At 43.3% G+C, this 14,825-nt stretch overlaps 1 protein-coding gene across 1 annotated transcript in view; it reads right to left on the bottom strand.

Annotated features, from left to right (window-relative positions):
- LOC126176485 (potassium voltage-gated channel subfamily KQT member 1-like) overlaps window positions 1-14,122 on the bottom strand; it is a 302,329-nt gene extending 288,207 nt beyond the window's left edge. The window contains exons 1-2 of the mRNA XM_049923639.1: window positions 14,049-14,122; window positions 13,769-13,859 (exon numbers count right to left, since the gene is read on the bottom strand). Coding sequence (XP_049779596.1) covers window positions 13,769-13,859; window positions 14,049-14,122 — 165 coding nt within the window. The remainder of the gene's footprint in view (window positions 1-13,768; window positions 13,860-14,048) is intronic.
- Between the last annotated feature and the right edge of the window lie 703 nt (window positions 14,123-14,825).

Below are 14,825 nucleotides of genomic sequence, written 5' to 3'. Positions count from 1 at the left end.
AAGTAGTTCTAAGTTCTAGGCGACTGATGACCTCAGAAGTTAAGTCGTATAGTGCTCAGAGCCATTTGAATATTTGACGTTGAGCATAGAAATGAGAAACGTTTAGAATATATGTGAAATTATGTTTGAAATTTGTTTACGCAAGAAATGCTCGTTGCACACTTAATGTACGAGTAGATCTGCGGATGCTGAGTCTAATTTTATGTTATGGCAGTATGGAACTTTAATCATAGGTCCAATTTTTGCCAAAAGATAGTCCTGATGACTGTGCAGGTGTTACCGAAATAGGTTGCATTTGAATAAAGAGATTTGAAAACACGGCTAAAAGTGAACCAGCCGTTGCCCCACTCTTCATACGAACCAGAAGAAGATTATTCAAAAGGACGAATCACACCTGTAGGAGGAGACGGATACAATGCAATCAGGGCTGAAAATGTAACGGAAAAAATTCGCAACGCCCATGAGGAGTTGTGCGACATAAACGAACGTCTGCAGACGCATCTCTAAATCTCAAACATGATGTTTAATCAAACTTCGCACCGGTCGCAGAAGAATGGCGATCGTAGCGGCACAATAAGGAAGCTATAACGGTCGTGAACGTTAGTTACCTTGAGGCTGGACTCTTAGAGTTGGTGTTAGTCAAGAATGTCTCTAAGGCGTCAAAGAGGTTATTAACAACACCACACTGAGTCTGCACGAGATCGAGTCATAGCGCAACGAGGAGCTGTATTTTCCTTCTGCGATATTGCAGAATGACTTGACAGGAATGTAGCCACTGTACACGACTGATGGCAGCGGTGGTCACGAGAACGTACGGTCACAAGAAGATCGGGCTCCGGACAGTCACTTGGCATCACCGAGGAGGAAGACCATCGGGTTCGGCGTACGGCTGTGGCGCATCGTACTGCATTTGCAGCAGCAATTTGAGAAGCAGGTGGCACCACAGTGACACAACGAACTGTTACAAATAGGCTGCGTCACGGACAGCTCCGAGCCAGACGCTCTGTAGTGCCTCTCCCATAGAAACAATTAAAATCGCTCAAAAGAGGAAAGGCCGCTGGACCTGATGGGATACCAGTTCGATTTTACGCAGAGTACGCGAAGGAACTTGCCCCGTAGGTCTCTAGAAGAGTGTAGCGTTCCAAAGGATTGGAAAAGGGCCCAGGTCATCCCCGTTTGCCTGCCGCGGTGGTCTCGCGGTTCTAGGCGCGCAGTCCGGAACCGCGCGACTGCTACGGTCGCAGGTTCGAATCCTGCCTCGGGCATGGATGTGTGCGATGTCCTTAGGTTCGTTAGGTTTAAGTAGTTCTAAGTTCTAGGGGACTGATGACCACAGCCGTTAAGTCCCATACTGCTCAGAGCCATTTGAACCATTTGAACCATCCCCGTTTACAAGAACGGACGTCGAACAGATGTGCAGAACTATAGACCAATATCTCTAACGTCGATCACCTGTAGAATTTTGGAACACGTATTATGTTCCAGTATAGTAACTTTTATGGAGACTAGAAATCTACTCTGTAGGAATCAGCGTGGGTTTCGAAAAAGACGATCGTGTGAAACCCAGCTCGCGCTATTCGTCCACGAGACTCAGAGGGCCATAGACACGGGTTCACAGGTAGATGCCGTGTTTCTTGAGTTCCGCAAGGCGTTCGATACAGTTCCCCACAGTCGTTTAATGAACAAAGTAAGAGCATATGGACTATCAGACCAATTGTGTGATTGGATTGAGGAGTTCCTAGATAACAGAAAGCAGCATTTCATTCACAATTGAGAGAAGTCTTCCGAAGTAAGTGTGATTTCAGGTGTGCCACAGGGGAGTGTCATGAGACCGTTGCTGTTCACAATATACGTAAATGACCTGGTGGATGACATCGGAAGTTCACTGAGGCTTTTTGCGGATGATGCTGTGGTATATCAAGAGGTTGTAACAATGTAAAATTGTACTGAAATGCAGGAGGATCTGCAGCGAATTGACGCATGTTGCAGGGAATGGCAATTAAATCTCAATGTAGACAAGTGTAATGTGCTGCGAATACATAGAAAGAAAGATCCCTTATCATTTAACTACAATATAGCAGGTCAGCAACTGGAAGCAGTTAATTACATAAATTATCTGGGAGTACGCATTAGGAGTGATTTAAAATGGATTGATCATATGAAGTTGATCGTCGGTAAAGCAGATGCCAGACTGAGATTCATTGGAAGAATCCTAAGACAATGCAATCCGAAAACAAAGGAAGTAGGTTATAGTACGCTTCTTCGCCCACTGCTTGAATACTGCTCACCAGTGTCGGATCCGTTCCAGATAGGGTTGGTAGAAGAGATAGAGAAGATCCAATGGAGAGCAGCGCGCTTCGTTACAGGATCATTTAGTAATCGCGAAAGCGTTACGGAGATGACAGATAAACACCAGTGGAAGACTCTGCAGGAGAGACGCTCAGTAGCTCGGTACGGGCTTTTGTTGAAGTTTCGAGAACATACCTTCACCGAGGAGTCAAGCAGTATATTGCTCCCTCCTACGTATATCTCGCGAAGAGACCATGAGGATAAAATCAGAGAGATTATAGCCCACACAGAGGCATACCGACAATCCTTCTTTCTACGAACAATACTAGACTGGAATAGAAGGGAGAACCGATAGAGGTACTCAAAGTATCGTCCGCCATACACCGTCGGGTGGCTTGCGGAGTATGGATGTAGATGTAGACCCCAAACCACCCCCATTTGAGTCCGCCGCTCGTGGTCTCGCGGTAGCGTTCTCGCTTCCCGAGCACGGGGTCCCGGGTTCGATTCCCGGCGGGGTCAGGGATTTTCACCTGCCTCGAGATGACTGGGTGTTTGTGTTGTCCTCATCATTTCATTATCATCCAGGAAAGTGGCGAAATTGGACTGAGCAAAGATTGGGTAATTGTACGGGCGCTGATAACCGCGCAGTTGAGCGCCCCACAAAACCAAACATCATCATCATCTCACCCCCATTTGCAACTTCAGTTGTGTGAAGCGAGAGCTTATTGGACGGCAAAGTGGAGGTCTGTTGTGTTTTCTGATGAAAGCTTGTTCTGCCTCGGTGCCAGTGGTGGCCATGTCTTGTTTTGAAGGAGGGTAGCTGAAGGACTGCAACTAACCTTTCTGCAGGCTAGGCACACTTGACCTATACCTGGAATTACAGTCTGGGGCGCGATTTCGTATGATAGCAGGAGCATTCTTGTGGTTATCCCATGCACTCTGACTACAAATTTGTACATCAGCGCCGGCCGGATTGGCCGAGCGGTTCTAGGCGCTACAGTCTGGAACCGCGTGACTGCTACAAACTGACATCCGGCACCTGTACAACACAATGAATACACGTTTGCATGCTTGAATTCAACAATCTGGTGGTTACACAGGTTGTTAATGTACCAGCATTTCACATTTGTAACGCGTCCATTAACCTGTGGTCTTGCAATGTTAATCACTTAATAAGTTACCTAGACAAATATATTCCCGAAATTTCATCACTCTACATTAATTATTTTTTGGTGTTGCGACTTTTTTCCGTCAGCGTAGGATAGTGGCTCCCCGTTTACTATCCACTCACCTGGGAACGCTGTTTTAGCTTTTCATACTTCCTGGCCTAACAGGGAACAAGAGGTATTTCAAAACAGAATCAAACACTGCAGAGGGATGTTTGGGACAGAACACCGGTAAGGCGATCTACATGACGACACTGCTTCGCATGGAATGTTCAGCCTTGTCAAGGGGCCGTTCTGTGACAGCAACGAACGAAAAATTGGGTAACATATTAGAACAAACGAATTGTCTAATGTGTCAGAATTTTTTGGCTACAGGTACCGGACAACGTCATTCAGAATCAGTAACTGGTTCGAACATTCCAGAACGGCACGTGGTGTGTGGCCTCTCGAAATCTACATGCATTACCTGGCCACTGCTGTCACGAACTTGAAAGTCAGAACTTCTGGTCAGTCTAATCTAGCCAGCGTCTGGGGCGTACTTGAGATTTCCAGAGAAAGAATATTACGGAGATACCTGTTGAAATAAAATGGACAAAAATAATCCACACCTCTTGACAGAACGCGAATTTTAGAGGCTTGTCCGCTCTGTAAAGCAGCATATACGGCGATCTACATCTATATCTACACTCCGCAAACCAACTGACGGTGTGTGGAGGAGGGCACTTCTGCTGTCGCTACTTAATCCCCCCATTCCATTCGCTCTAATTCCTCGGACTTTTTCGTCCTGGTCACTTCGCGAGATTTGTGCGGGAGAAAGTAATACGCTGTCCGAGTCTTTATGGAACGTACTCTTTCGGATGTTGTTGAACATTTCCGAAACGTTCTTACGCCGACTAGACGATCCGCGACCAAGCACGCCAATCTTTGCTGGACGTTGTCTATTTCGTCTATTAATCCAACGTGGTAAGGGGCCCAGACTGATAATCAGTATTCAAGAATCGGTCGAACAAGCGTTTTGTAAGTCACTTCATTTGTGGATCAATTATATTTCCTTAAGGTTCTTCCTGTGAATCTGAGTCTGACATCTGATTTTCTTCCTGTATGTTTTATGATGTCACTGCACTTACATGTAAGGTCATTCCAGTAGGCTACTACTAGATATTGCGGTAGTTTCCGTTTCCAATAATTTGACACCAATAGTGTAAATGTATAGTAGTGGACTTCCTCTGCATGCGCTGTATGTTACTTTTATTCACGTCCAGGGTCAACTTCCGTCTTCGATCACGCCCCACAAGGGCGCGAAACAGGAGAGCTGAGAAGGCATAAACATCCTCTGCTTCAGCGCATCAAATTCGTATTTCGTGGAATGGTTTGGAACGGTGTCTACTGGTTTCAGCCTACACATCGGAACAAAAACTGCGGTCGTACGGGGCGCGATTACATTCAGTGGGGTTGCTGGCCAACGATGACGTTAAGAGAAGGGTGAGGGGGCGGAGGCTGCCATCATCGTCAAAGGGTGTTAAGAACGTCGTCCTGGTGCTGATCATTCTGCGAACGGTAGTTTTTCGACCATATAATAACGTGGGAATCAACGCCCAGAGGAAGGGGGTGATTTCATTGTGCTGTAACTCCCACAGGGAGAACTTATAAGCAATATAAAGACACAGGTAAACAAAAAACAAGGATTTATTACGACCACAGTACAGAGATTTAACAATAAAGGAAAAGCTCTTCGCAATAAAAAAGAATACATCTTCTCAGACACTATATGCCTGGAACACACAGTGAATAAACATAGTGGGACGTGAAGACTATGCCACTGAAAATCTCTAACGACGGAGACTGAATGTTCGGTGTAGATGGCCGACAGATACGTCTCGGGATATCACTGGTATGCCGTACGTCCCGTCGCAAGTTGTGCATGAATTGTCCCAGAGCTTCGGTGGAGCGAACTGATGACGTCTTGGTTTTTTTTTCTTTATTGTGATTTTAAACACCTTATACAAAGGCGGGCTGTCAGCAGCAGAGTACGCCGCTCTTCAGCCTTGAGTTTGACAATAAGTATTACATAGAGGTGGCACAGAGAATACAGTCAAAATGGCGGGCAAAAAATGTAGACACTAAAATACAAAAAAAAAAAAAAAAACATGGAGCCGTTCACGCTGGACGAGAAACCTCACTAACACTAGTTGACACGACACACATAACATGGATGACGGCGACGGCACACGTGAACGGTTGTGGCGTGACGGTGAACAAACACTAAACACAAACGAAGGCAAGCACACGAGACACTGATGGCGATGATCTCCGGCGCGCGAATATTCACTGAGCGTGTGTGAGTCCGGGGACCTGCCAAGAGAGGAGGAGGAGGAAGGGGAATGGGAGAGGGAGAGGGGAGAGCAGAGATGCCATGGGCAGGGGAGATAGGGGGAGGGAGGCAGGGGGAGGGGAAGACCGCGGGAAGAGGGAGGAGGGAGGGGACGGGGGAAAGGAAAGAGAAGGGAAGGTAAGAGAAGGGAGGGAGGGTGCCTAAAGGAAAGGACACCCGAAGTGGGGGGGGGGGGGACGTCTTGGCTTGCACCGCCCTATATAACCGGGGCGCTGAGGAATTCGTGCCGATCTAGTTCCGCACACGTGACACAGCGGAGGAAATAGGTCCCTGGCACGGAGTACCCCTGGTGGCGCTTGTCCTGCCCTCTGTAGTCTTTTTTATGATTGACGCAGCCCGAGCAGGCAACGCCTTCTAAATATGCAACCCCGTGATGTTTCAGTGTCTGAGAGATTGCCAATTTCTCTAGGCGAATGTCGGGTACGTGGCACATTGATGCTCCTAATGCCACACTCTAAGGCCTTTTCGTGTCGATTAGTGGCGGCGGTGTGGCTGAAATGCTATGCTCGACCACTCTTAGAAAACAGTGTGATTTCAACGTTGTGCGTCGCACTTCTGACTTCCATCGCAGAGGCGTCATAAGAAGGGTTGAAATTCGTGTAAGAGGAGCTGTGACGATCTTCCCATACGACCTTCCCATTGAGTAACACATGCACTGTGGTGGTGGGCAGAATTTTGGTGGAATTTTATATCAAGCTGACATCATCAACACAGATTAAACTTCAAGTAAACTTCTGAGCTGTGACCTATTTTTCGTTTTCGATGTTTGAGTTAGGAAACTTCATGGACCGCAACAAAACCAACTAGCATAGTCTGAAATGTATATATAGGGTGTATCATAATTAATGGCGTCAACGCATACTGTTGAAAGTACACGATACTAGAAGCAAAAAAGTCTCGGTAAACATAGGGTCGAAAATGTATATCTTAAGAGCTACGAGCAATTTTTCATTTTAGATACTGTGAAGCAAATCTCTTCTACTGCAAGCTCTTTGCTTTCCATCTTTTGAGAAGTAGTAGAATGCATCAAAAAAAGAAAAAAAGGTCCAGTAAACATGTGCTCTAAAATGCATACCTTAAAAGTTATGAGCAATTGTTCATTAGAAGATTTATGTTTACAAATGACGAAGATGAGCACGTGCTCATAGCTATTAAGGTATGCATTTAAGAGCACATGTTTACTGGACTTTTTTTCTTGTTTTGGTCCATACTACTACTTCCCAAAATGTGGGAAGCAAAGAGCTTGCAGTAGAAGAGATTTGCTTCACAGTATCGAAGATGAAAAATAGCTTGTAGCACTTAAAGTATGCATTTTCGACCCTATGTTGACTGAGACTTTTTTGTTTCTAGTATCATGTACTTTGAACTGTATACATTTACGCCATTAATTATATATATATACAGGGTGAGTCACCTAACGTTACCGCTGGATATATTTCGTAAACCACATCAAATACTGACGAACCGATTCCACAGACCGAACGTGAGGAGAGGGGCTAGTGTAATTGTTTAATACAAACCATACAAAAATGCACGGAAGTATGTTTTTTAACACAAACCTACGTTTTTTTAAATGGAACCACGTTAGTTTTGTTAGCACATCTGAACGTATAAACAAATACGTAATCAGTGCCGTTTGTTGCATTGTAAAATGTTAATTACATCCGGAGATATTGTAACCTAAAGTTGACGCTTGAAACCTCCGACGTTCAGTTGCGTGTTGTAACAAACACGGGCCACGGTCGGCGAGCAGCATCTGTAGGGACATGTTTACGATGACGACCGTGTTTACGAGTGTGGCTGTAGTGCACTGTTGTGGTTTGGTCTAGCTGTCGCAGTGTCCGCATGTAGCGCTTGCTGCTATTGTTATTCTGCATTCGTCTCCGCACGCAGACCAACTGTAGTACACAGTGTTACCAGACGTCTGTGATAGTGTAGTGTTGTAGGAACTTGACAATGGTGTATTCAAACTCTGAAAAGGCGGAGATGATACTCATCTATGGCGAGTGTCGACGAAATAAGCTGATGCCTGCAGGGTGTATGCAGAACGGTACCCGGACAGAGAGCATCCACTGTCCCGCACATTGCAAAACATCTACCGCCAACTGTATGCAACAGGTATGGAGGTAGCACGCAAACGGGTCCGTAACAGGCACGTCACAGGAGAAGCGGGTGCAGTTGGTGTGTTAGCTGTTGTTGCCATGAACCCACACGTGAGTACACGGGGCATTGCGAGAGCCGGTGGACTGAGTAAAAGTAGAGTCATGCGCAAACTGCATCGTCACCGCTTTCACCCGTTTCATGTGTCGCTACATCAGCAATTACATGGTGATGACTTTAATCATCGAGTGCAATTTTGTCAATGGGCATTAACAGAGAATGCGTTGCAATTCTACCTGTTTACCGATGAAGCGGGTTTCACAAACCACGGGGCAGTGAATCTACGGAACATGCATTACTGGTCCGTGGACAATCCTCGCTGGCTCAAACAGGTAGAGCGACAGCGACCGTGGACTGTAAATGTATGGTGCGGAATCATTGGCAACCACCTCATTGGTCCTCACTTCATTGCAGGGGCCCAAACAGCTGCAACATACATCGCGTTTCTACAGAATGATCTGCCAACGTTGCTCGAAAATGTCCCACTGGAAACTTGTCGACGTATGTGGTATCAGCATGATGGTGCACCTGCACATTCCGCAATTAACACTAGGCTGACCCTTGACAGGATGTTCGACGGGCGTTTCATAGGACGTGGAGGACGCATGAATTGGCCAGCCCGTTCTCCTGATCTTACACCTCTGGACTTCCTTCTGTGGGGTACGTTAAAGGAGAATGTGTACCGTGATGTGCCTACAACCTCAGAGGATATGAAACAACGTATTGGGGCAGCCTGCGGCGACATTACACCAGATGTACTGCGGCGTGTACGACATTCATTACGCCAGAGATTGCAATTGTGTGCAGCAAATGATGGCCACCACGTTGAACATCTATTGGCCTGACATGTCGGGACACACTCTATTCCACTCCGTAATTGAAAACGGAAACCACGTGTGTACGTGTACCTCACCCCTCATGGTAATGTACATGTGAGTCAGTGAAAAAGACCAATAAAAAGGTGTTAGCATGTGGACGTAATGCGCTGTTCCAGTCTCTTCTGTACCTAAAGTCCATCACCGTTCCCTTTGGATCCCTACGTAATTCGATGCTCTCCGATACACACGATCGAACAGCGGAGGAGTGGTACTCAAGCGTCAACTTTAGGTTACAATATCTCCGGATGTAATTAACATTTTACAATGCAACAAACGGCACTGATTACGTATTTGTTTATATGTTCAGATGTGCTAACAAAACTAACGGGGTTCCATTTAAAAAAACGTAGGTTTGTGTTAAAAAACAACTTCCGTGCATTTTTTTATGGTTTGTATTAACCAATTACACTAGCCCCTCTCCTCACGTTCGGTCCGTGCAATCGATTCGTCAGTATTTGATGTGGTTAACGAAATATATCCAGCGGTAATGTTAGGTGACTCACCCTATATTATTATAACGATTGTTCCCCTTTAGGAGAGCGATTGAACTTGAATTCATAATTTCATTTTCGGATGTTTTTCTTCTTTGCTTCCCAAAACCTCCTCATCCTCTCAGAATGCTCCTTCTTCCGTTCCTCTGTCCATTTTTTACCAGGCTGACGCGATGTTCTTTCCCCAAACTTCACAATTGTGATTTTATGCCGGCACTCGGTGCGATCTTCGAGATTTTTTTATGTTGATCTGCTGTAGATCCCTCTGGACTTCTTTCAGCCATTCTGTGCCACATTTACTCCTTGTTATAATATTGAATAATTTCTTTGCTGTTCTGGAGTCTTCCATCCTGTAGATGTGTGTATAAAATTTGGCTCGGCGCTTTCTGATTTCATCTTTTACTATGTTGATCTTTCTATAGAGCTCGTTTTGTGGTCTCTTTATCCAAATGCCATTTTTGTTGATTGGACCGTAAATCTTCCTGAGAATTTTTCTTTCCTGCTTTTCTATTTCCTTAATTTTAGAATGACCATCAATCACCACTGTTTCAGCTGCATAGATTGCTTCTGGAAGAATCACTGTTGTATAGTGCCTTAATTTTGCGTCTGTCGAAATGCACTTCTTGTTGTAATGCGTCCATGTTAGCTTGTAGGCTTTCTGGAGCTTGGTGATTCTTTGTTCATTGGCAATTCGGTTTAATCCTGAGGACTGTATAGTTTCACCGAGGTATTTAAAATGGGAGACTTGTGCAATTTTACCATATTTTGTTATTAAAGGGGATTTATTTTCTGGCTGCCTTTCCATATATTGGGTTTTTTCATAATATATCTGTAGTCCGTTTTTTTGTGAAATTTCATGTAGTTTTTCCACTCCGTGAATCGCTTCTGTTCTGTTATTGGTGATAATTGCAATATCGTCAGCGAAAGCAAGGCACTTGACTTTAATTCGGTTCTCTTTCTTGATACCAATTTGGATACCCTTTACGTGAGGTTCCCATTCCCTGATTATCTTTTCTAGAAAAATATTGAAAAGGATTGGGGATAGTCCGTCCCCCTGTCGGACTCCAGATTTGATTTCGAAGGGTTCTGATACTTCGCCCATGAATTTCACTTTGGCCGTTGTTCCTGTAAGAGTCTGTTCTGTGATTTTTCGTGTCTTTCGGTCGATCCCAAATTCTTCCATGATTTTAAACAGGGTTCCACGGTCCACTGAATCATATGCTTTCCTGAAGTCGATGCATGTAACTACGGTGTTTCTGCATTTCCTCATTTGTAATATTGTCTTTAAGCACCAGGTCTGTTCCGCACATGAGCGTCCTTTTCTGAATCCGGCCTGGTATTCACCAATTAATGTATCTGCTTGGGATTCTATCCTGTTTAAAAGCGCTTTGGAAAGGATTTTGTAAGCGACTGGGAGCAGGGAAATTCCTCTGTAATTGTTCATGTCTGTCTTGTCGGCCCTTTTTGTGTAGCGGGTGAATTAGAGCGCATTTCCAGTCCTCTGGTATCTGCTCCGTTATCCATATGTCTGATATTATATGGTGTAATTTCTGCATAAGTATAGGATCGTTTAGTTTCCAGAACTCAGCAATGATCCCATCTTCTCCTGGTGCTTTGTTATTTTTCAACTGCTTGACTATCTCCATAATTTCTTCAAGATCCGGGACATGTGAGTCTGGGTGTGTGAATACTGGAGAAGAGAAGACAAGTTTTTCTTGGGGTGGTTCGCAGTTGAGGAGGGAACTGAAATATTGGGCTAAGATTTTGCAGTTATTTTTCGTGTTGGTTTCCAAAGAGCCATCGGGTTTCTTGAAGCACAAGCTAGGCGCTTGGTATCCCTGTAAGTTTTCTCTGAAAGTCTTATAAAAATTTCTTGTATTATTTCTGATGAAATCCTGCTGGATTTCAGAGAGTCTGTTGTTGTCATATCCCCGTTTTTCTTTTCTAATTATTTTTGAGGTCTGTTTTTGGGTTTTTAGAAAGTTCTCCCAGTTTTCTTCAGTTTTGTGACTGCTAAATTTTTTCCATGCAGTTATTCGCTTGTTAACTGCCTCATCACAGGTTGCATTCCACCAGCGATGTTTCCTGTTGCGAGGGTGTTGTCCTAATTTGAGGGCTTCCTGAATTTTCTCTGTTAGTTTCTTCCAGTCTGTTGATTTTTCCTGATTAATTTGCATGATGATGTTTTCTTTGTTCAGTTGCAGATATTCCGGATCTGGTTTGGTACTTTTGGGTGGCCTTTTTAGCATTCTGTTGGGTTGGAATTTTGTTTTTATTTGGAGAAGATGATGATCTGATTCAAAGACACCTCTGCGGGTTCTGATGTTTTGAATTTCTTTTATGTTTTCTTTGGAAATTGCGACATGGTCTATTTGGTATTCACCCTGTCTAAGACTGGGTGATCTCCATGTGGTTAATTTATGCGCAGGTTTTTGAAACTGGGTACTCATTATTTTAAGTCCAAAGTTTCTGCAGAAGTCGATTAGTTTTTCACCATTCTTGTTGGTACGTTTGTGTTTGGTGTGGGGTCCAGTGGTATCTGATTTTTTTTTCCTTCCCTAATTGTGCATTAAAATCGCCTACTAAGATTTTCACATGGTGCCTAGGTACTTTATTTGTTGTTTCTTCTAGTGTTTCCCAGAAATTGTCCACTGTTTCAGGGTAGATTTTATTGTGGTGATTTGTGGGGGCGTGCACATTGATCAGAGTGTACGCTTTATTAGCTGATTTTACTGATATATATATATATATATATATATATATATATATATATATATATATATATATATATATATATAGACATGCTGTTAACCAAAACATCTATGTAACGAAAAATGTTAGTCATCTGAAGATGGGCATGGTAGCCCGAAACCGTATATGGCAGTAAAATAAAACATCCAAATAATCAAAAGCTGGTCGCTTCATTCACCAACTTGTAATTAATACTATATACGTATATGCTACATATATACTATGGAAGTATATACATGTGTACTATATACGTACAGAATAGCTCTGAAGTATTCGTTTTGCTTTGTATACTTAGTTGTGTCAAAGTTCATCTCTTTGGGATCCGAATACAGAACCTACACTACAGAGCATGTTGTAATATCACTTCATTCTTTTTCACTCTTAGATATTTTCGTGTGTCGTCTCAAACATCGACCACAGTGGAACCTCGTTCATCCGGCCCTCAATAATCCAGATCTCCGGTTCATCCGGATCGTTTTTATCAAGTACAGTAGCTGTAAAGTATTCGATACTTCGGAAGTAATAAAACAAAAATAGATGACAACAATCACTAAATTTAAGTTCAGCTATCCGTGTCACGGTATCATTTAACAAGTTGACGTGTACAGTACTGCAATACCTCTGTTTTTTGCCAGAGTAAAATCAACATCAAAGAGAAAGAAGGTGGTATCGTGGACAAAAAATTAGACGTATTGCACAAGATGAACGAAGAAGAACCGTTGAAAACATTGTTGCTGATTTTTGTGTTCGAACTTCAACGGCGTCAGACTGGAAGAATAATCTGGAACCAGTCATTTGTCACTTTTTTGACGCAGGTCGTACACTGGATGAATAATTTTGTTGCGATCTCGACACTTCGGAGATCAGTGAAGCATTTGAAAACATTCCAAGATGTTTATACGTAGTTGCTATAAATATAAAGGACTTGGCTGTGATTTAACAATGACGCTGGCTACGGTAAGATCCGATAGCAAAATTATCGCTGTTTGTTCGTCTGCGGACAATGACGATAGTGATAATTGATTATCTGACAAAGCTGGCGCCTACTCTGAAGACATAATGACACATCACAGAGGCAACAACGCAGCTGAAAAATATAATGCTTTACACGGAACGCAAGGCGCAACGAATTTTGGCCGACACTAATCCTGATGAAACACCTGCGTAATCGTGCTGCACATAAATGACGTAATAAACTGACTAAGAAGAACGTTTCCGATCATTTAAGTGAACAAATCTCATTGTATTTTTTCAATATTCGCTCAGAATTTATTTAACCATAATGCTTAACTCGGGAGTTTACGTGAGAATAAGTATAATGCGTGGTTTTATGCCATTTAACCAATGTCATTTCAGTATTTTCTGAATTTTCCGATAATCTGGATGACCAGCGGTCCCACCTAGCTGAGATGAAAGAGGTGTTATATCTTCCAAAACAATGATGTTGTCCCTAACATGAAAAAAGCACCTTAGGTACTCCGACACAACAGTTATAAAAAATTATACTATTTTCCAGTATACAATTGTTGGATGTTGCTTTACTTTATTCAGATAAAATAATTCGCGACAAACTCGCCGCAGTATAGTTATGAGAGAGACACCGTAGTCTACAATAAAAAACGGAAAAAATTGATGACTCACCATCCAGAAGAGAGTGGCGTTGGCGAAGGTTCCGTACTCTTCTATGGTGGAGAGGACGCTGAAGATGAGGCAGACGAGGACCAGCATGAACCTGAAAGAGATTGGGATATAGTCAGTGTAACGAAACAGAGAGCACAGCAGGATAGAGAAGAAAGCTGAATGCGGAAATACAAATCGAAACGTGCATTAAATTGCCTACGAATTAGAACGAGCTTTCTTTGACCTCACTATGCTAGCTGCAACTTCATCCAGTCCTTAGAAGCAATATCCTTTTGTGTACCTGGAATCAATCCCAGCTATTTCGTGTGGCAACCAAATGTCCTGCCGGCTCAACCACGGTGTGGACGATGTCATTAGACAGATGTAGTTTCACACACAGGTTAATGTGCGGATGTACAGGGTGCAGAAATATTACTTCTACAAACTTTGAGACTTTGATGAAAATGAACTCATTATCAACACTTCGTCTTTTATAGCTGCAAGGTGGTGACCCATCATACAATTTTCTCTACAGTCAGTCTCCATTTCCCTCGGTGTTCTGCATCTCGGGGTATCTGGCCCCATGTTTGGTGTAACTTCTCCTTTATCATGTCCATTAATCGTCTTAACTGTCTTCCCTGCAATGTTTCCCTTCGACTTCGCATTGGATGATCTTCCATTCCAAGTTACCCTCATGTCGTCCAACTATGTGACCAATGAACTGAAGGATTCGCTTGAAACAAATGCTGGACAAACTTTTCTCCAAACTGAGTTCTTAAAGGACTGATTTGTTGGTTCGTTTGTCCATCCATGATATTCTCAGCAGCTTCCTTTATGTCACATCTCACAGGTATTAGTTGTATTGCAGTCCCCTTAAGTTACAGTCCACATCTCAGCTCCATAAAGTAAAACTAAAAATAAACTATTTGAACATAAAATAGTGGATCTGACGAATATGCGCAAAAAAGTACAATTTTTATTATTTATTAATCAGTAACAGATTTTCGTCTGTGTCGGGCCAACTTCAGGGTTGCAATATGAGGGCTTCATGGTGTACAAAACGTGCCAGAAGGCACAT

The sequence above is a fragment of the Schistocerca cancellata genome, chromosome 3, assembly GCF_023864275.1.
Source record: "Schistocerca cancellata isolate TAMUIC-IGC-003103 chromosome 3, iqSchCanc2.1, whole genome shotgun sequence".
In the NCBI taxonomy this organism is placed as follows: domain Eukaryota; kingdom Metazoa; phylum Arthropoda; class Insecta; order Orthoptera; family Acrididae; genus Schistocerca; species Schistocerca cancellata.
This window is presented reverse-complemented; position numbering and strand designations above follow the sequence as displayed.